Source organism: Henckelia pumila, chromosome 3 (assembly GCF_033568475.1).
Source record: "Henckelia pumila isolate YLH828 chromosome 3, ASM3356847v2, whole genome shotgun sequence".
Classification (NCBI taxonomy): Eukaryota; Viridiplantae; Streptophyta; class Magnoliopsida; order Lamiales; family Gesneriaceae; genus Henckelia; species Henckelia pumila.
The window spans coordinates 177,611,107-177,633,535 of record NC_133122.1 but is presented as its reverse complement, the minus strand read 5'-3'; the positions used below and the strand labels follow the sequence as shown (position 1 = coordinate 177,633,535).

The following is a 22,429-nucleotide window of genomic DNA, read 5'->3' as shown; positions in this document are numbered from 1 at the left end:
GAATAATATCTAATAGACGGCAATAAATTAATAAATTTCCTCGAATGATGGTTGAATAATAATAATAATAATTATCTAAAAAATAATAATATTTTTATTATCATAATAATAATAATATTATAATTTTCCTTTTTCATTTTCCTTATTATTTTTTTTGAGAGGTTATTTTCCTTATTTTGCTAAACTCTATTTGTGATAATAATAAAAAAAAAAAATAAATTGAACAAGTAAAGAAAGCAAGCAGAGTGGACGGTTGTGTAAGAAAACGCCAGAGTTTGTTTCAATAATCGACCCCACAGATACTCTTCTTTCTTCTTCGTCTTCTTCCCATTCCCATTCCCATTCCACCACTATAAATACACGAACCAACTCTCGATCATGCATCAAATTACATAAATTCAACTGTTCTTGAAATTTGATCCCCTTAAAAATTTCTACAAAAATAAGATTCGATTATGGCTACTACTATCGTATCCTCTAAAATGGGGGGATTGCCCAGAAGAATGGCCATGAACAAGAATGGTGTTCCGAGTAATATGAACAACTTCGAGCTTCAGGGGGTTAAGGGTATGCCCAAATTCGGCTCCCAGAGACTGTCGAATAGCACTACTCCTCAGGCCGTTGTTACAGAGGCTCCTACTGCGCAAGTACATTCCATTTACTTCTTTGCGGTTCGAGATTTCTGTATAAATTTATTTTCACTGTATTAATGCATAATAAACAATTTCAGTATGTACATGTGGCCTGTGGGATCATGGGGATATCATTGGAATGAATAATCTCATTGATTAAACTGACGTTTCTTGTCTCCTTTCTTCCCTTTCCCTCCAGAAAGTAGCTAAGAAATTCGGCAACAACATGCTCGTAAATTACGCCCCAATCTACGTGATGCTTCAGGTAATTGATCGATTGATTTGGGGACTTTTTCCCTTCTTTCTTCGATGTTGGCTGAACCATTCTAATGCGCGCAGTTGGGAATCGTGACAAGAGAGAACGAGTTCCCAGACGCGGATAAAGTGGAGAAGCAACTGATGCAACTGAAATCAGCAGGCGTGGATGGGATAATGGTGGATGTGTGGTGGGGTATCATTGAAGCCGCGGGTCCCAAGAAGTACGAATGGGGTTCGTACAAGAAACTGTTCCAGCTTGTGGAGAAATGCGGGTTGAGGATTCAGGCGATAATGTCGTTTCACCAGTGCGGTGGGAATGTTGGGGACGCGGTGTATATCCCGCTGCCGGAGTGGGTACTTGCATTGGGCGAGAGTAATGGAGATATCTTCTATACTAACAGATCTGGGAATAGGAATCCTGAGTATCTGTCGCTTGGTGTGGATAACCAGCCTCTCTTTGATGGGAGAACTGCTGTTGAGGTATCATATGTATAGTTGCTGCCCTTATTCCTTCTGGTGATTGTTGATGTTTGAATTGGTTTCATTTTGGTATTTAGAATGTAAAAGTCAAATTTATAAGTTATCTTTTTTTGGTTTGAGTTCCACAAAAATTGGGTTTGAAGGGTCTGGGAAACATCTGTCCAGTTTTAGTATAGTTGGTATACCTGTCCATGTTGATCAATTGAATACTGATTAAGCTATCTTGTTAAATATAACTTGTTCCCTAGGGCTGCAGTTAGGAAAGAAGCACAATTTATACTTATGGCTAAATTTCTTTTTAATAGTTCAATAGCTAATCATAATCTTGGACTAAAATACATATACGTATGAGCAGATATACAGTGATTTCATGGCCAGTTTCAGAGAGAACATGTCTGAGTTTTTCGATTCCGGAACGATAGTAGACATTGAGGTAGGACTGGGCCCTGCAGGAGAGCTCAGATATCCTTCTTATGCAGAAACTCAAGGCTGGAAATTCCCTGGAGTCGGAGAATTCCAAGTAAAATTTACCTTCATAGGATTACATTTACACCTTAGGTATATAAGATAAAACAATCTGAATCCTGTCAATTTTAACTGAAAAACTATGGATCTGTTCAGTGCTTTGACAAGTACTTGAAAGAAGAATTCAAAGCTGCTGCAACCAAAGTCGGGCAGGAAGAATGGGAGCTCCCAGATGATGCGGGGACTTACAATGACACGCCTGATAAAACGGTTTTCTTTGGACCAAATGGGACTTATTTGACAGAAAAAGGGAAGTTTTTCTTGACATGGTATTCAAATAAGCTGCTCGAACACGGTGATCAGATTCTTGATGAGGCTAACAAAGTTTTCCAGGGAACTGAAGTCAGACTAGCTGCAAAAGTAAGTTTCAAAACTACTTAAATGACTAGAAATTAATGATCAAAAAGAGCTGAAACCGATCGGATATTTCAAAACCATATGAGCTACACAAATGAATAAATAGATTAGCTAACAGTTCAAATGAATGCGATTTTGTATTTTAAGAAATCACTTGTTCCAAAAGTTCGAGCTAATTTAACAGAGGCCAACAATTGTTGTACGCATATGCAGGAGCATGTTTTGTCGGGTACTGTGTAACAAACATTCAGATATGAACACTCTAGATCTCTACGTAAATAATATATAGAGGGAATTGTGTATTAGGAATATTATTTTGCTATGTTAACAGTCAGACACCACATATACCAAAAGTAAGAGCTCATGAAATTTGTTCCAACAATAATTTTATATTATAGCATGTATTATTTCTTGTTTCTGAAACCATATAGATGGTACGAACAAATGAATGAGCAAGCTGTTAGAAACAAGAAACCAAAAATCCTTTCTTGTTTCAAAATCTATGCATAAACAACTCGAACAAATGATAAACATGTTTTTGGCTATTAAAATAGTTGAATCTGATCATATCTCGTATCTTGGAAAAAGGTTTCTGGTATCCACTGGTGGTACAAGGATGACAGCCATGCTTGCGAGTTAACATCTGGATACTATAACGTGAAGGGCAGGGATGGATACCGTCCCATTGCCAGGATATTATCTAGACATTATGGAACACTGAATTTCACATGCCTTGAGATGAGAAACTCGGAGCAATCAGCGGAGGCGAAAAGTGCACCTGAAGACCTTGTTAAGCAGGTTTGACGGGCAATAAGTTTCCATTTATCATTTTCTATGTAGAGATATCTATGTACCATGTACATGAGTTCTAGAAATGTTGATGCTCTGTATGTGAGGTCGTGTGATGTGGAAGTTGCCCTAAAAGTTATTGATACGCTGCAAGTGATAAGGTTTGGCCAAGAAAGTGTTGTATTAAGCCACCGTTGCACTGTTTATGCAGGTCTTGAGTGGTGGATGGACTGAAAAAATTGATGTTGGGGGTGAAAATGCTCTCTCAAGGTATGATCGGACGGGCTATAATCAAATACTTTTAAATGTTCGGCCAACCGGCATCAGTAGAACTGGTGAGATAGATTATAAAATGGCCCAAGTGACTTACCTACGTTCATCAGATGAACTATACGTTGGAAAGAATTTCAGGATATTTAAAACATTTGTGAAGAAAATGCATGCTGATCAGGTAAGCATCCAAGATGGACATTAAAGTTTTCATTAAGAAACCAGTGTTAGCTGATTTTTAGCAAGTATCTAAGCTTTTTTTTTTTGGCAGGAATATCGTCGTGAGATGACAGACATGCCTACACTGCAGAGATCGAAACCCAAGATTCCGATTGAAAAAATATTGGAAGCCACTAAACCCATTGAGCCATTCCGATGGAACGAAGAAACAGACACCAGTGTTGGGGGAGCCTTGGCAGATTATTTGGACAATCTGTTCGACAAGGTCATCTCTATTCTTAACTAGTAAAAAAATCACTGAAGGATTTTTTATGCTAATATGTAAATCGTGTAACAAATAAAATGGCATTTCTCTGTGTTCTTTTGTGCTTGGAAATGCGCATATTGCTTTCTGATCTGATAAAGAAATACAGGAGTTTTACTTGGATTATTATTGTTGCCAAGCTGTTAAACTAATTACCAGTAAATATTGTAACAATTAAGTAATTGAGGTGACATTGGTAAAAAGAAAATATGAAGGCGTTTCACATCATATATCATACACGATATATCTAGCTAATTACATACTGCATACATAAACATATATATTATAATTGTAATTAATTAATGTTATGAAAAAGTTGATAAGATTTCCTTGTCAAAAAAAGAAGTTGATAAGATTTCACCAAATCGGGTAAATTAATTTATTATATGGACAAATAAAGTGCAAGTATTTGCTAGCAAAAATTTGTAAATGTCATTCGTCAACATGATGTATTGCACGCATTTTTCTATGGATTTGGATTCTCCGTTTGTGGTGGCAGAAAACATAGTAAACGGTGCCGTGTATTTTTATCTCGTGTATTTATCTCGTGTATTTTTACTTTAGATGATCAACTCATCGTCTCAATTCATATGAAAACTTTCACATTTATTTATTTATTTTTTAATGACATGAGAATTTGTAGTCATTATCTTTCGATGTGCATTAGGTAAACCCCGAACTAACGCAATAGTTTGCAAATTAGGCTAGTTAAGTAAATCGTATGGTGTGGAGTAAAAATTAATATTTAATTTAAAACTATTTAAAAAATTCTATCACTTATACTTTCAAATTATTTTTTTGTAAGATATAAATATATATTTTGTAATATTTTTCTTTCAATTTAATTCAGGCCGTCAAAAAACAAAAGTGAATGAATTAAAATATATAAGTTTACAATACATTATATCCACCGTATTGTATTATGTATACACATGCGCGTGCAAAAATACATTCTCCATCTCCAATACCGTCCATTTATCCAAATCCAAGGACCAAGATACACTACATGCACGTCCGATACACGACTATGTAACTTCCACTCAATAATGTTTTCATAATTGAATCATTGATCAAACCAATTTATTTTAAAATGGGTCCAATCGATCGGATCGTTTTAACCGGACGATCGAATTGAAAAACTATTTATATAATATAATATAATATAATTAATAATATATTTTAAATTTAAAAAACCCAAAAGATGCATATAAATAAACAAAAAAGTATATTTATCATGACTTGAAAACTAAATAAATATATAAATATCAATAATAGTTATACATTTTTTAAATAATAAATTAATTGATTTAAAAAATATATAGTATTACTAAATATATATATAACAAAATATTAAATCTAAAGTTTTAAAATAAAAAATTAATTTTAAAAAAAAAATCAAAAAACCGGTTCAACCGATTTTTCTGTTCTTGACAAGTTTGACCTTTAAAACTATTTTTTGAGATGTTTCGGATTGGAGTTGTGACAAGCTCCAGGTCGAACCGGCCAGTCCGATTCGTTTTTTAAAACATGGCTTTTAATATTTTGAAACCAAAATTTAAAATTTACTTTTAACATTGCACATGCACATTCGATACATCCAAAATATAGCTTCATGCTATCATTCGGTGTGTATGTAATAAACTTTCGAACTAACTAATACAATAGTTTGTGAATCACGCTAGCTAGCGGGGTTACAACGCAATGAGAAACGGCTTCGGATCTTCTATTCCACTTTATGCATCACAATATGCTACACATCTTATTTAGCTTGACAAAATCTTCCATAATTAAATTATTTCCTAATTATATTATGAACAATATAAGGAATTTGTTTTTCTAATTAATTTATAGTACACGAAAATAAGATTTTTTGTTTCATGTATTTTTATCCATTAAATTACAAATAAAAAACTTAAAAATAAAAAACTTAAGTACCGATTTATAATATTTATTATAATTTAAGAGAGTGGACAAATTTTAAAAATACATAAAATTTTGAATTTGGTAAGAATATATAAAATTTTAAATTTATGTACACATGAGCACCAAATAATAAATCCATACATCTACAACAAAAATACATATAGAAAAATTAAAATATAGAGTAAATAAATATCATAAATCCAATCATCAATTATTAAATCAAAATAAATACCATAAATTCAATTAGCTAATCAAGCTAAATTATTAATAATAATAATAACTAAAAACCATCACGTTCTATTATTTTAGCATATTTGTTCTCAGTCATTTTTTGGGCCAATTTTTTTGTTCCTCTTGGTTGCTAGCATCATGTTGGCTTTCAACTGCTGCGACATTCAAATCGAAAAATGTAGAATTCTGCCACTACATGTAACATAAATAAGCATGTGAAATTATTAAATTTTATTTAATAAAACTAGCACTTATAAATCAATGAATTACCTGAAAAGATTGTGCCAAGTCTGTATTCCCCATTTGTGGATTCTGTTATTTTTTAAATAATAATAAGAAGAAAGAAGTTTTAATGACAAGATGAATGTTAGAGACATGGTTTGAAAAAAAATAATTAAATAACTATATACATTAATTAATTAAAAAGAACCTGATTCATATAAGATGTATCATTTGAAAGGGCTTCTTTACTCGGATTTTACTTTCTTCGTCTTTTGAGTTTTTCCAAAGCACATTTTGGACGTTTGCTGGATTTCAATTTTGTATTTTGTTTAACTTTAAGCCCTTTCACTATGATGTCACTGCATTCATTCTCCAAACTTTGTTTTTCCTTGCTTATATTGAGACGTACACATTCCTTAGATATTCCTCTGTTTCCTAAACTCGTATCAACTTCCTCAATCACATTAAGAATAAGACCTCTTGCAAGCTCATATGTTTCTTCAGTCAACGCAGCACGTGTTACTAGTTGATTATGTAATATGCATAGCTCTTTGTAACGTATCTCAATCTTTACTTTTTCATCTTCTTCCTTTTTATCCAAAGATCATTTTGCTTCAGAAATTCGCTTAGGAGCATTGACAATCCATTTTTTTGCGTGTTTTGTCCACCTTTTCTTAATATAAAACTCAGGAATTCTAACAACATTTTTAAAAGCATAAACTTTGAGTGCATGAGAACACAAAATTCCAGCAAACTCGAATTTTTTGCAACTACAAGAAACTTTATCACTAGAAGATTCATATGTAACAATATGTTGATACTGTTTATTAAAAGGTCTGATCTTGTACTGAGATATGGTCTCTGATTCCACAAAAACTTCTAATCTTGAATCGTGTGCCTTGCTCAACTCATTCTAAAATAGATGAAAAGTTTCATGTGTGTAAACACTCACTGCATGCTTAAGAATCTCAATAGGAAAAGATAGTATTGGAATACTATGATTTGTCCTCAAATCAGCTTTCAACTCTTCATAGCGACGATCATCAATTAACTCCCGAAAATGTTGAAAAAACTGCAACAAATTGTTCTTATAACTTACATATTTTTTCAAAACACTATTCATGCTCTCGCTTCTTTGAGTGGTAGTCATATCTGCACAAAACCTTTGTCTTCCATACACAAGCGACCATTTCTCCTTAATCTTAAACAACCTCTCCATCCATTGATTGCTTTGAAGATTATACTTGTTCAATAATTCTTCCCATGCTACAAGAAATTCCTCCTCTTCTTCTAAATCATATACGCAAGAACTAAAATCTTTCGCAAACATGTTGAAACTTGAGAATACATTACTAAGATGGATAGCCGCGTTTTGATAAATATCCCAAATGCACAAGCGATGATAAGTTTCAGGCCATTTTTCTGTCAAAGCTTTTGCCATTGCTGTATCTTGATTTGTGAGAATAGTCCCAGGTGTTTTTCCATGCATAGTTTTAGCAAAAGTATCAAAAAGCCACATGAAAGTCTGAGCAGTTTCATCATATAATAATGCTGCACCAAAAATTACTGTTTGCTTGTGATGATTGACACCGACGAAGAGTGCAAATGGTCTTCCTTCTTTATTTTTCCTATATGTTGTATCAAAGCATACTACATCTCCAAAATACACGTAGTCAGTTATCATTTGTCCATCCGCCCAGAAGATATTAGTTATTAGATCACTATTATCAACTTGAATCGCATAAAAAAAGTTTGGATCATCTGACTGCATTTGTTGTAAATATTCAAGTACACCTCCAGTATCTCCCATCTGAATATCTATCGTTCTTTGTGAACGTAAATAGTTTTTGTAATCATCAAGAATAAACCCAACATTTTCACGTCCACCAACTTGACTAGCCATATAGTTCAATCTTGCCTTTGGCGGTATCCTTGATTTGTCAATCTTAGCTATTTGTGTCGCTTGTTCAATAGTTATTTTTCTTTGAGATCTCAATATATGAGATTTATTTGGACTAACCAAGTTGTGTCCACTATGAGCAGCAATCACTACAAGAAAAACGCTAAAAAACAACGGATTTTATCCGTTGTCGTAGGGGGTCTAAAACCGTTGTAACTGATGGTGTTGTCAAAACTGTGCACCTACGACAACGGATAAAATCCGTTGTCGTTGCCCTCAAAGACAACGGATTTTATCCGTTGTCTTTGAGAAGAACGACAACGGATAAATCCGTTGTCGTAGGGGCGCAGTTTTGACAACATTATCAGTTACAACGGTTTTAGACCCCCTACGACAACGGATTTTACGTTGTCGTTTTCTATATAAAAAACAAAAAAATAAATTTTTTTATATAAATTCTAATATTATAAATAATCCAAAATTTAAAATTTCATAAATAAAATTTAATATACAATTTTTTTAGTATTACAAATCACTCAAAATTAAAATTCTAATTCAATACACACTGCAAATCGAAGTATCCGACGTCTTGCCTCATTACAGCCTTCAAACCTCTTGTTCTCAATCTCGAAGCTGTCTCTCCGCTGTTCTTGTCCAACAATATCCCTCTGCAAAAAAGAAAAAATAAAAAAGGGAATTAATTAACCATCTAAGTTTTTTGAATCACACACCAACTCACATGTCTCGAGTCATGAAATCCCAATCACACATACCGAGAAAACAAGCAACCCATTGCGTGCAAGCCATGCAGCAAAGAGTCAATGAATTTTGGAACAACACAAATCCAAGAAAAAGACAAAAAAATTTGTCAGCTTAGCCACATATGTATTGAAAACCTAGAAACAATGAAACTAATTAACTTCACTGTAAAGAAGAATTTTTCCAAAGCCAAAAACTGTTGAGTTATCTTAATGTATTCAATATTCATGAATGTATCATGCACCTTTTACTTTGACATCTTTCAGAGCTTTTCTCCATAATGCATTGATTATATTTGCGAGTCTCAAATTTTCACTGATAACCTGTAGGGAAAGAAAGAAAAATAAATAAATTTTCACCAGCTCTAGCTATAGATCAATCCCTGTTTATATATATATATATATATATATATATATATATATATATATATATATATATATATATATAAATCATCTTACGTTTTGAGTAAATGTTAACGACATGTAATAGTTCCAAGAATATTCCTCACGGGAACTATCCTTTCTCCTTTTGATTTCCATGTTCTCCTCCTAGCATTTTCATGAATATATATATATATATCATCACAGATCAAGAAACAAGTCAAATCACATTAATTAATATAGGAAAATAATTCGTGGCTACGTCCAATTAACTACCTAGTTCTCTACTTACAATGCCATTTAATTTATCAAACAACGCTTTGACTGAAACATGTGGGCTACTCGCATTATTATCTACCACGTGAATCCAAGAATATGACATGAATTGAAGTTGACATTATTGGCCGGCCCTCTAAATATTTCACATCCATACAGTTAATTTACCTCCAAAGGACTCGTAAATCTCTCCAATTCTTGTCAATCTTTTCAAACAAATCAGAACTCTTATATCTTAAATAATAATCCAAAAAATGACAACTACACTCCCGATTTAAATCACTGCAAGTAAGAAACCTTTGCAAAATTCGATGTCATGAAGAGGTAAATAAGTGTGTGTTCATACCACTAAGTGGGCTAAGGCAACAGGATTGTCAGTAAGGAATTTAACGGGTAGAGTCATGGCCGTGGGCACTGTCTCCTCTCCGGGAATCATCATCTCGATTATGTTCCCACCAATGAAGTCGAATGGTAGTCGATGCTGTTGCGTCTCTTCTGATTCTCCAAGCTCATGTATTAGAGCATCGATCACATCGACTGGAGGCTTCTCATTTCCATCTGTTTTCTCCAGAGAAATTTTTCTCTTTTCTATAATTTTATTCACCATTTCTAGCAATCTCTTCTTGGCCTATTGCAAAAAGAAAGGATTTTTAACAATGCTGAAAAATATAGAGTTCTTTGATCATTAATTCCAGACCTAATCAAAGGATGGAGGCGGTTTTATGAAATTTTGTCCAACTTGTAGATGTATTCAAACCATAAATAGCCAACCTAAAAGTCAGATGATGTAAAAAATCAAATAACAATCAAGTGACAAATAAAGACAAAATAAAGAACAAATCAATTGCTTACGATCAAGGCGGCTTTAACGATGAATGCTTTGATTGTGAATCTTTGTTTTCTCTCAGTCTCGTCCAATTTCTCCATCCAGTTTCAACCTGAAAGAAAGATAATTTGAAACTTAAAGGTCACGAGAACAAAACTCAAGTAACTAAGAATTATATATATACAAACTCGAAAATCGATGAAAAGGTGTGATGAGGGAAAAAGTAAAGTAAAAATATAAAAATTGATACACAATAGAAGATATAGAAGAAGTGTCGCAACCCCTATACATTTGTTAGGCATTAAACGCATACAAATCTCGTGTTATGAGATTAATGTTTTTAATGCATTAACAAGTCTCATAATATTATGTTTTGATGATTACAAAACTCGGTTAATTGTTACTAACCATTTAAAGTGAGATTTTGCAGATTAGATTTATTGAAAAATAAATTATTGGAAGTTATTTTGAAGCTATACATGTATTTATAAAGTCTTGTATTGCTCATTGAATGGATGGAACATTGTTAAGAGATATGAAGAAAAAGACAAGAAGAAGCCAAAGTATGGAGCAACAACTTCCGAAAATTACTGGAAATTTTCTATGACTCCAAATCTGATCTCCACCGGTCATAATCTAGATAAAGAAGTGTTACAAGTACTGTCCAAATTTGAGAGCAATCCAACGGCTATAATGAGAGATATAAATTTTTCCATATATGCTGCACAGTACCCACTTCTGCAAGAAGCGAAACCATGAAGATTCGACTTCAGAAAATAACTGGGAATGTTTGAGAAATTCAAATAAAATCTTCACCGATCAGATTCCGTATTATGATGTTATAAAGCTTCTGTCCAAATTTCAGGTCAATCCAACGGATGGATTAAGAGATATGAATTTTTCAAATTTGTTGCACATAACAGGTTCGAAAACATGATGAAGTGACTTCAGAAAATTACTGGAAATGTTTGACTCGTTCAAATAAAATCTCTACCATTCAGAATGATTATCTGGATTTTTAAAGCTTCAGTTTAAATTTCAGATCAATCCAACGGTTAGATTGAAAGATATGATTTTTCCACAAAATCCGCTCAATGCTGGGAAAAAGATGGCAGCGGCACCGAACACTTTTTTGTCTCTCCTTGACTTCTTAACACACGCTCCAAGCACTCAAATCAGATTCAAATCTTTGCCAACTATAAATAGAGGTCAACCAAGTTCATTTGGAGACATTCCAACTCATCTCTTCTCTCCTTTGCAAGCAATTTCTCACTATCAAAGTGTTTGTGTGATATATTTGAGAGTGTTTGTAAAAATAGTTTGTGAGTTGGTTGTGCTATTGTTGTAAACACTTGAGTGTGAAGCCAAGTGTGTTGTGCTATCGTTGTAAGCACTTGAGTGTGAAGTCAAGTGTTGTGTTGAGGCTATCCTTGGAGCCCTTAAGGCCAAGAGTGTTGAGTTGTATCGGCGCGGTGATCGTGTCAAGTTGTAAGGCTATCCTTGGAGCCATCAAGGCCAAGACGTTCGAAGTGCTAGTGGATCCTTGGTTAATCGACTTAACCAAGAAGGGGAGACGTAGACGATTTATCGTCGAACTTCCATAAACATCTCTTATCCCTTTTACTGCTTTATTTACATTACGCATTTATTTACCGCACTTATTATTTGATTGCTTAAGTCTTCCGCTTGCATACTTGCATAATCGCTTTAAATTGCTAAAGTTGCCAATAGAACCTAAATCCACCCCCCACCCATTAGGTTCTAACAAGTGGTATCAGAGTCACCTTTTTACAAAATATTTTCAAAAAGGCTCTATGACAAATCTAGCGAGCGACTATGCTCAAGGGCAATCAACAAATCGTCCTCCTCTTTTCAATGGCATAAACTACGGATATTGGAAAAACCGAATGTCCCAATATATCCAATCCGTAGATTATGATCTTTGGAAAGTTACTGTGAAAGGTCCCTATATACCTACTAAAGAGGTTGAGGGTGTCAAAATTCCCAAGGGAATGGACGACTTTTCCAAGGAGGACATGCGATTAATTTCTCAAAATGCTAAAGCCATGAATATTCTTCATTGTTCCTTAGATATGAATGAGTACAATCGGATCTCAATGTGCTCATCAGCTAAAGAGATATGGAACAAGTTGGAGATATGTCATGAAGGGACTAATCAAGTCAAAGAGACGAAGATCGATCTACTCCAACTCAAATATGAAACATTAGAGATGGAATCAAACGAAGATGTAGATACTATGTTCCGAAGGCTTACTCAAATTATCAATGAGCTAGCCCAACTCGGGAAACAATATCCAACCAAACAAGTGTGGAGGAGAGCTCTACGCGCCTTACCCAAAGAGTGGGATGCCAAGAGGACGGCCATCATCGAGTCAAACAAAGGCGACACCGCATCCTAAGATCTTGATCAACTACATGGGACTCTAAAAACCCATGAGCTGGAATTATCAACAAGGAAGGAATTAAAGAAAGAAGATACCAAGGCAAAAGGGATTGCTCTATCTAGCCAATCCAAAGAAGATGATGATGATGATGATATGACGCTCTTCGCAAGAAAGTTCAAACGATTCATGCGAGGAAACAAATTACAAAAGAAGCCGGATAAGGAAGTTACTTGCTACAACTGTCAACAACAAGGCCACTATGCAAATGAGTGTCCTCTTAAGAAGAAAGTTGACAAGGGAAAGAAGAAAGCACTTCTAGCCACTTGGAGCGATAGCGACGATGACGAAGAGGAAGCCAACATCTGCCTCATGGCTAAAAGTGATGACATCGTCTCCGACGACGATGATGAGGTACCTTCCTATGACGAACTACTACATGCATATAAAAACATGTTTGATATGGCTAAATCTCTTAGAAAAAAAAATAGAAAACTCAAACATGAATTAGAAACTAAGGAACATGAAAACCTAAGATTAAAGGATGACATAGCTCACTTAGAGAAATCTTTTGATAAATTCAATGTTAGTAGTAATAACTTGAATAATTTACTAAGCATGCAAAAAAGTAGTTTTGATAAGGGTGGAATAGGGTATGGTAAGAAATCTATAGATTTCACTAGTCTAATTGCTAAAGCAAAAATGAGATCACCCCCTGCATGTTCTTACTGTTGTAAAATAGGACATGCTAGACATAAGTGTAGATTCTTAAAATATCAATATGATAAAAAGAGCTATATGAAATGGAGGCCTAAGAGTACTTAACAACTCATCAGTTGGTATTATGAGATCATGATCTAAGGGAGTTCATCATAGACCGGTTTAAATTGCCTTGATGCGACTGGTCTTCCCGATGAACGCTGCTCTGTCCAAGAAAATAGGTTTTTAAAGAGGCATAGCCCTACCTACTACTGGGAGCACTCTTAGAAAGTGGCGATGATGTCGCTATGAGAGACTGAACTCTTGGAAATCTGTTTTGTATTTTTCTTTTCTAACACTGTGGACCCAAAAGAACTAAAGGGTACCAAAATCTCTTCTTGTAGGGAAATAGAAAAATTGTTCTCTCTAGCATATGGTATCTAGACAGTGGATGTTCTAGACATATGACGGGAAACAAAGAGCTACTCCAAGCCTTCAAACCAAAGGAGAAGGGAACTGTCACCTTTGGAGACAACAGCAAAGGAGTAATTGAAGGAATCGGCTCAATAGGTATATCTAAATCTTGCTTGATTGATGATGTACTTCTAGTGAAAGAGCTTAAACATAATCTACTAAGCATAAGTCAATTGTGCGATAGAGGTTATGAATTCAAATTCACTCCCCAACACTGCACTATATCACTCACGACTGACAAGTCCATAAATTTCAAAGGATATAGAAGTGAAAATGTTTACAAGGTTTCTTTAAACAATTTATCTTTATCAAATATTAAAAGCCTTGTATCCTTGAATGTTGATGACAACATTCTTTGGCATAGACGACTAGGTCATGTTGGTCCTAGTACCATAGAAAAACTTTTTAAACTTGATTTAGTTGTTGGTATGCCAAAACTCAATTTAAAATTAGATTCTATTTGTGATGCATGTCAACTTGGCAAACACACAAGGGAATCTTTTAAAAGCAAAAATTTTATATCAATTTCTATGCCCCTTGAACTTCTTCACCTAGATCTATGTGGTCCCTCGAGGAACGCTAGCCTAGGAGGGAAGCTTTATGCATTTGTCATTGTGGATGATTTCTCACGATTCACGTGGACATTGTTTTTAGCCCACAAAAATGATGCCTTTGATTATTTTAAAATTTTTGTGAAACGTGTTGAGAATGAGAAAAATCTTTCAATAAAGCAGATCCGTAGTGACCACGGAACTGAATTTCAAAATGAGAGTTTTTCAAACTTTTGTGAAGAGAAAGGCATCGGTCATAATTTTTCTTGTCCTAGGACTCCTCAACAAAACGGGGTCGTTGAGTGGAAAAATAGGACACTTGTGGAGATTTCGAGGACCATGATATGTGAGCATTCTCTACCAAAATATTTTTGGGCTGAAGCAATGAACAATGTCTGTTACATTATCAATCGCGTATCAATAAGACCAATTCTCAAGAAAACTCCGTATGAATTATGGAGAGGGAGAAAGTCTAACATTTCTTACTTTCGAGCTTTCGGTTCCAAATGCTACATACATAACAATGGTAAGGACAACCTTGGCAAATTTGATGCCAAATCTGACAAAGGTATCTTTCTCGGATATTCTACCTCAAGTAAGGCCTTTAGAGTTTTTAATAAACGCACTTTACTTGTTGAAGAATCTATGCATGTTATTTTTGATGAATCTATGTCTACTATTGTTCGCACTAACATTGATGATGTAGAATTACTCGAAGAAGAGTTGGCTTCTTCAAGCCTAAATGATATAGATGTTTTCGTTGAGAAAACACCACTTCCGAAGGATTGGACGCTTCACAAAGATCACCCAATGGATCTTATCATCGGAAGTCCTTCGAAGGGAGTAGCCACTCGTTCTTCTCTTAATAATATTTGCAATCATCTTGCTTTTGTTTCGCATGTTGAACCTAAATGCATAGATGATGCTTTGTTAGATGATGCATGGATAATTGCGATGCAAGATGAATTGAATGAGTTTAAACGCAATGATGTTTGGTTTCTTGTTCTTAGGCCGCATGATAGATCTATCATTGATACTAAATGGGTGTTTAGGAATAAACTTGACGAGCATGGCACTATCACTAGAAATAAAGCTAGGCTTGTAGCTAAAGGATATAGTCAAGAAGAAGGCATTGATTATGATGAGACTTATGCGCCTGTTGCTAGACTAGAATCTATTCGCATGCTACTTGCTTTTGCTTGCTCTAGAAATTTTAAGTTATTTCAAATGGATGTTAAGAGTGCATTTCTTAACGGTGAATTGAAAGAGGAAGTTTATATTGAACAACCTGATGGTTTTGTTGATGCATTATTACCTGATCATGTGTATAGACTAAACAAAGCTTTGTATGATTTGAAACAAGCTCATCGAGCTTGGTATGAAAAACTATCAACTTTCCTTATTTCAAATGATTTTTCAAGAGGAAAGATTGATATTACTTTGTTTACCAAACATGACAAAGATGATTTATTAATTGTGCAAATTTATGTTGATGATATAATTTTTGGTTCTACTAATGAAACTCTTTGTCAAGAATTCTCTAAGTTGATGCAGGATCACTTTGAGATGAGAATGATGGGGGAACTTAATTATTTCCTCGGATTGCAAATCAAACAGTGCAAAGATGGGTTCTTTGTGAACCAAAGCAAATACATCAAGGAGATTCTAAAGAAGTTTGGAATGGAGAACACAAAATCATCATCTACACCGATGAGCACAGCAATCAGACTCAACAAGGATGAAAAGGGTAAAACTGTAGATCAATCTTCCTTTCGTAGTATGATTGGCTCCTTATTATATGCTACTGCTAGTAGACCGGACATTATGTTTAGTGTATGCTTGTGTGCACGATTTCAATCATGTCCAAAGGAATCACATTTGTTTGCCTTAAAACGCATTTTCAAATATCTTTCAAATACTCCAAATCTCGGCTTGTGGTATTCGAAAAATTCTTTCTTTGATTTAAAAGCATATTGTGATGCCGAATTTGGTGGATATAAGGTGGACCGTAAAAGCACTAGTGGAACTTGTTTCTTTTTAGGAAACTGTTTAGTTTCTTGGTTTTCAAAGAAACAAAATTGTGTTGCGTTGTCAACGACCGAAGCCGAATATATGGCTGCTGGTAGTTGTTGTGCGCAAATTCTTTGGATGAAGCATCAATTACTCGACTATGGCGTCTTTTTTTCAAAAATCCCTATTTTCTGTGACAACACTAGCGCCATATGTCTAACAAAGAATCCGATTCAACATTCGCGCACCAAACATATTGACATTCGTCATCATTTTATTCGTGACCACATCGAACGAAATGAAGTTGAACTTCAATATGTTGACACGACAAATCAAATTGCCGATATTTTTACAAAACCACTAGATGAAAATACTTTTATTCGTTTGCGTGGTGAACTTGGCATGATTGAGTTGTAATCACTTGTTGACATATTCTAAAGATAATGACATATTAAGGGGGAGCTTAATATAAAATTCGAGCAAATTAATTTTAGATAATACAAATTAATTGTATTTATTCAATATTATACGCTCATATTTTGTTATTTATGTGAAATTTATGTGTTGCATTTTAGAAATCATATTTCAATTCTCATGTTTTTGCATACTTTTCCAGTCTTTTTGATTATCACAAAAAGGGGGAGAATTAGTTTGGTTAAATACGTTAACTAAAGGGGAGAGTTAGTATGGTTAAATGCATGAAGAATAAAATCGGTTATTTGATAAACAAACTCTTTTTCACTAATTGTTTAATTTAGGGGGAGTTTTATTCATACAATTATATTGTGCAAATTTAAATTATTTATTTAATATTGTACATTTATTTCTCCTATTTAACCAAGTTTTGTGATCATCAAAAAGGGGGAGATTGTTAGGCCTTAAATGCATACAAATCTCGTGTTATGAGATTAATGTTTTTAATGCATTAACAAGTCTCATAATATTATGTTTTGATGATTACAAAACTCGATTAATTGTTACTAACCATTTAAAGTGAGATTTTGCAGATTAGATTTATTGAAAAATAAATTATTGGAAGTTATTTTGAAGCTATACATGTATTTATAAAGTCTTGTATTGCTCATTGAATGGATGAAACATTGTTAAGAGATATGAAGAAAAAGACAAGAAGAAGCCAAAGTATGGAGCAGCAACTTCCGAAAATTACTGGAAATTTTCTATGACTCCAAATCGGATCTTCACTCCAAATCGGATCTTCACCGGTCATAATCTAGATAAAGAAGTGTTACAAGTACTGTCCAAATTTGAGAGCAATCCAACGGCTATAATGAGAGATATGAATTTTTCCATATATGCTGCACAGTACCCACTTCTGCAAGAAATGAAACCATGAAGATTCGACTTCAGAAAATAATTGGGAATGTTTGAGAAATTCAAATCAAATCTCCACCAAGCAGATTCCGTATTATGATGTTATAAAGCTTCTGTCCAAATTTCAGGTCAATCCAACGGATGGATTAAGAGATATGAATTTTTCAAATTTGTTGCACAGAACAGGTTCGAAAACATGATGAAGTGACTTCAGAAAATTACTGGAAATGTTGACTCGTTCAAATCAAATCTCCACCGTTCAGAATAAATATCTGGATGTTTTAAAGCTTAAGTTTAAATTTCAGATCAATCCAACGGTTAGATTGAAAGATATGATTTTTCCACAAAATCCGCTCAATGCTGGGAAAAAGATGGCAGCGGCGCCGAACACTTTTTTGTCTCTCCTTGACTTCTTAACACACGCTCCAAGCACTCAAATCAGATTCAAATCTTTGCCAACTATAAATAGAGGCCATCAAAGTTCATTTGAAGACATCCCAACTCATCTCCTCCCTCCTTTGCAAGCAATTTCTCACTATCAAAGTGTTTGTGTGATATATTTGAGAGTGTTTGTAAAAATAGTTTGTGAGTTGGTTGTGCTATTGTTGTAAACGCTTGAGTGTGAAGCCAAGTGTGTTGTGCTATCGTTGTAAGCACTTGAGTGTGAAGCCAAGTGTTGTGTTGAGGCTATCCTTGGAGCCCTTAAGGCCAAGAGTGTTGAGTTGTTTCGGCGCGGTGATCGTGTCAAGTTGTAAGGCTATCCTTGGAGCCATCAAGGCCAAGACGTTCGAAGTGCTAGTGGATCCTTGGTTAATCGATTTAACCAAGAAGGGGAGACGTAGACGATTTATCGTCGAACTTCCATAAACATCTCTTATCCCTTTTACTGCTTTATTTACATTACGCATTTATTTACCGCACTTATTATTTGATTGCTTAAGTCTTCCACTTGCATACTTGCATAATCGCTTTAAATTGCTAAAGTTGCCAATAGAACCTAAATCTCCCCCCCCCCCCATTAGGTTCTAACAACATTTGATAACTTCGATTTTCTAAAATTAACTTCCAACACCAGTCACATTCATGATTCCATTAATTACTTGCTACTCCGTATATCATATCCTTCTCCGTGGAAATTCGATTAAGATTACTGAAATAATGCGAAACTAGAAAAAGCATACCTCCTTTCTGATTTTGATGCGCAGATGAGCAAAGAGACAGCGTAAAACCAAAACCTTTGCTGGGAGCAGAAGCGGAGCATGCGTCTCGAAGAATGAACCAAGCACAACTCTGACACCTCAAAATACAACCATCAAATATATTAAGAACCAATATTACAAACCCAGACACCTCAAAATCAAAAATAACATTTAAGAAAGAAAGTTGACCAAAACATTGTTCTTCTACGCTCTGCTCTCTTCTTTCTTTTGCTTCTAGCTAGCTTCAAAGCACATAATTGAAACTCCATGAATTGAAAATTGAAGATAGATTCAGTTATTTTGTGTTCCTCGAGCTAGGAAAGAGATTAAATTCACCGTGTTAATTAAATATACATGATGATTTATTTGCAAAATTCAACGGACTAATATATTTAACAACGAGATCATGGTCAAATGATATATCAAGAAATAATTAAAACATCTTACCCTTTTCTATAAATAAACCCCCACCTCCCCAAAACTGAAAAAACACAACCAAATTAATTAATTAATTAAATTAAATATGGCACTACTACTTCATCAAAGGGTACTCTCGATAACCTTCACTATATTGATTCTTGTACCCATGTTTTCCTCCGGCGATCTCACGGACTGTACAGACGTGACCAAGGATGCATATGACGTTCGGGATTTCTGCCTGGGTTCAATCGTAGCAGGAGAGTGTTGCATAGCGTTCAATGCAGCTTTTCAAGGCAAACCCTCCTAAAAAACAATTGAAGAAATAGCAAGGGACATGCAATAAAAATTGAAGCTAACCATTAAACAAAGTCGAACCGCTGAAAGGTTGAACCATGTTTTTCCGCTTAGCTCAGGTGACTGTAAAATGACAGCAAGAATTATCAAAGCTCCAACGGAGATCCAGGACATCAAGTAGGAATGTTATCTGCCAAGAACAGCTCTTGAATCTCCCAAGTTTGCCACATACAATTCACCACCTAAAATTGCACCAACAAGGCAACATGAACCCACCGAAGAAATCTGTGGATTCAGCGGCAATGATCGCTTAACTAAGTTAGTAAAATCTTCCTTGGTCGCATTAAAATCCTTCTTTATTACCTCCGCTGATAATCCCCCTTGCTCTGCGGCAAATTCTACAGGACGGAGAGTAAAAATAAACAAACTTTGTTTCTAACTTATCATCTTGCACTGCAAAATTCTATCATAATAACTCGTTTTTTCGCACAACACGAACAAAAAAGAAGATAATTTCCCATCAAAACAATAAGAACCAAAAAATAATAATGAACAGAGACTCACAAAAAAGAACTCCAACACCCAACTAACAAAATTAAAACATAGCCCCCAGAATCCCCTATTCAACAAAAACAAAATTGAGAGAAAAATAGTATACTGTGGAGATAAGGGAATAGGTGGCGGTTGACGAAGCGGGAAGCCTCAAGTCCACCGTGGCCATCTTAAACTCCAACATAGGTGGCAGGCGACGACGTAAAGACCTGGCTCTGATCCTCGAGGCTGGAATTGGCCTAAATCACAGCTATGGAGAAGTCGCAGGAGGCGTGAGGCTTGAGGTCCATGTGCCACATCAAACTATCGGAGTTATAGGGGTTAATTTTCAAAATAATAATAATAATAATAATAATCATTTAAGAATGGGTGGCTCCGCTTTCTTTATTTGTTACCCAAAGCAGAGCTTGAATAGAATCTGCGAGCTTGTTAATGGCGTCCAACAAATTACTCATGCCTTGTCTTTTGATATCCGCCTTCGATTCCTCGATTTGCAGTCTCCCAATGCGGCGGTGCCGCTGCTTCCTTCTCTGCCGCTCCCTCCTTCACATTTCTTCCTTCTTTTCGCCGCGGGCGAGTCTGTGTACTCACTCGTGTCCTCCGAATCTGGGTCATTTGATTATTATATATAAATGACAGAGGAGCCACCGTCTGGAAATTGCTCGGGAGTGAGAGTGACCGAAAGCCCTGTATCAACCCCTAATCTGAAGTCGGACAGAGTGCTATGGAAGCTAGGGTTTGGTAATTGATGGTGAGAGTGATGAGGAAAAAAACGAGAGATCAAAAGCGAAGAATGAAAGTGTGTTTCTCTTTAAGTTATAATACTTATTATAACATATTTTAAAAAAATTAATTTTATTAATATATAAAATAATAATACAATGGTTTTGTAGAATCCGTTGTCGTAGACCAAAGAAAACGCGCTCAAAGACAACGAATTTTAAAATCCGTTGTCGTAGGCCATAATCTGTTGTCGTATGACCATAAAAAAAATGCTCATCGACAACGAATTTTAAAATCCGTTGTCGTAGGCCATAAAAAAAGCGCTAATAGACAACGCATTTTAAAATCCGTTGTCGTAGGTCATAATCTGTTGTCGTTCTTTAACAAAATAAGGCAAACGACAACGGATTTTAATAAATCCGTTGTGAAAGCTCATGAGACAACTATTTTTTCACAAAACCGTTGTCGTTTAGATGTTGTTGTACATCAAATTTGTTGTAGTGAATAAAACTAACAAGTTTAAATTTACCGGTCTCACGAGCATTAACTTTCATTTATGTGCAACAACCAGTTCTTGTTTCAGGACGACGAGATTTAATACAAACATCTCGCTTATCCTTTTCTCTTTGACCTTGACACGAACAACAAAATGATCTATCGAGAATATTTCCATCTTTATCCTTGTGGCATGCACGTCTTCGAATACTAAAACCAACCGCCTTCGCATAATTGTTATATAAGTTATATGCTTCTTCTTCACTCTCAAATTTCATACCAACTTGTGGAATTATTGTATTCAAAATATTAGTATGATAATCATTATTTAAATTTTCACAAACTTTTTCTGACATAATATTTTCTTGCTCGAAATCCAACCTACGAAATGTAAGATTCTCGTTCAAGATAATATTTTTTTCCATTGCCTGCAAAGTTCAATCTCTAATAAAAATAATATACGTTGAACTAATTTCTATATTACACAAAACAATATTCAACAACGAAAATTAATGACAAATAAAAATTTGAAAAACCATATCTATGCATATTCGATGTCATATGAACTAATGAATTTAAATTTTTTTTGTATCAAGTATTGGAGAAAAAATATTGTGATACGTGGAACTAAAAGAATAAAATGTTTTTTTATATACACAAGTAATTGATCTGGATTTCATAACAAAATAAGAATACAATTAATTACATACCTCAATCACAAAAAAATAATAGGAGCAACGTTGTTGATTTCTTTGAGGAGAGTACGAAGAAAATTTCTTACAAAAAATCTAATAGTCACCAACAAACAATAGTAGCAATTTTTTACTTTTGAAAGAAGAAATTTTTCAGTGAGAATTTAATATGATTTCTTTTGTTTTTACTAGTTAGATATTTAGTAAAAATATATTTGATAAATTTTAATTCTATAAATATAAATGCTCTCTTAAGTTAAAATAATAATAATTT

The 22,429-nt window shown here is 34.5% G+C and overlaps 3 protein-coding genes across 19 annotated transcripts; 1 reads left to right on the top strand and 2 right to left on the bottom strand.

Moving 5' to 3' along the window:
- Positions 1-299: 299 nt before the first annotated feature.
- LOC140890499 (beta-amylase-like) lies at positions 300-3,921 on the top strand. Its single transcript, XM_073298343.1, has 8 exons — positions 300-647; positions 832-897; positions 972-1,370; positions 1,726-1,890; positions 1,992-2,255; positions 2,841-3,050; positions 3,253-3,492; positions 3,583-3,921. Exons 1-8 carry the CDS (start codon positions 456-458, stop codon positions 3,775-3,777), a joined length of 1,731 nt encoding a protein of 576 aa, XP_073154444.1. The 5' UTR covers positions 300-455; the 3' UTR covers positions 3,778-3,921.
- A 2,506-nt stretch (positions 3,922-6,427) lies between these two features.
- On the bottom strand, positions 6,428-8,074 carry LOC140890037 (protein FAR1-RELATED SEQUENCE 5-like). The gene is made up of 2 exons (XM_073297786.1): positions 7,124-8,074; positions 6,428-6,760 (listed from the first exon to the last, which is right to left on the bottom strand). Exons 1-2 carry the CDS (start codon positions 8,072-8,074, stop codon positions 6,428-6,430), a joined length of 1,284 nt encoding a protein of 427 aa, XP_073153887.1.
- A 474-nt stretch (positions 8,075-8,548) lies between these two features.
- Positions 8,549-21,033, bottom strand: LOC140887345 (3-epi-6-deoxocathasterone 23-monooxygenase CYP90C1-like). Of its 17 annotated transcripts, XM_073294534.1 has the most exons (11): positions 20,352-21,033; positions 20,057-20,091; positions 19,541-19,935; positions 19,427-19,460; positions 19,169-19,293; positions 18,962-19,070; positions 10,339-10,424; positions 9,833-10,114; positions 9,289-9,378; positions 9,075-9,153; positions 8,549-8,739 (listed from the first exon to the last, which is right to left on the bottom strand). In XM_073294534.1, the coding sequence occupies exons 7-11, from the start codon at positions 10,411-10,413 to the stop codon at positions 8,693-8,695; spliced, it is 573 nt and encodes a 190-aa protein (XP_073150635.1). In that variant the 5' UTR covers positions 10,414-10,424; positions 18,962-19,070; positions 19,169-19,293; positions 19,427-19,460; positions 19,541-19,935; positions 20,057-20,091; positions 20,352-21,033; the 3' UTR covers positions 8,549-8,692. The 17 variants fall into 17 exon arrangements, 15 of the variants coding, with proteins under 15 accessions (XP_073150635.1, XP_073150648.1, XP_073150639.1 ...); XR_012151803.1 differs by adding an exon at positions 8,845-8,967 and having other exon boundaries at positions 19,541-21,033; XM_073294547.1 differs by adding an exon at positions 10,184-10,257 and having other exon boundaries at positions 19,541-21,033.
- Between the last annotated feature and the right edge of the window lie 1,396 nt (positions 21,034-22,429).

Bases quoted from the DNA above. Each gene is read 5' to 3' on its own strand.
- LOC140890499 (XM_073298343.1), top strand. From the start codon at position 456: ATGGCTACTACTATCGTATCCTCTAAAATGGGGGGATTGCCCAGAAGA. The intron at 648-831 runs GTACATTCCATT...CTTTCCCTCCAG, and splicing joins CAGAGGCTCCTACTGCGCAA to AAAGTAGCTAAGAAATTCGG. The intron at 1,371-1,725 runs GTATCATATGTA...ACGTATGAGCAG, and splicing joins ATGGGAGAACTGCTGTTGAG to ATATACAGTGATTTCATGGC.
- LOC140890037 (XM_073297786.1), bottom strand. From the start codon at position 8,074: ATGGCTAGTCAAGTTGGTGGACGTGAAAATGTTGGGTTTATTCTTGAT. The intron at 6,761-7,123 runs GTGAGTGTTTAC...TTGGATAAAAAG, and splicing joins TTGAGATTCTTAAGCATGCA to GAAGAAGATGAAAAAGTAAA.
- LOC140887345 (XM_073294532.1), bottom strand. From the start codon at position 10,413: ATGGAGAAATTGGACGAGACTGAGAGAAAACAAAGATTCACAATCAAA. The intron at 10,115-10,338 runs GTAAGCAATTGA...TTTTTGCAATAG, and splicing joins TCGTTAAAGCCGCCTTGATC to GCCAAGAAGAGATTGCTAGA. The intron at 8,740-9,074 runs GTGCATGATACA...TCTTTTTTGCAG, and splicing joins GAAAGATGTCAAAGTAAAAG to AGGGATATTGTTGGACAAGA.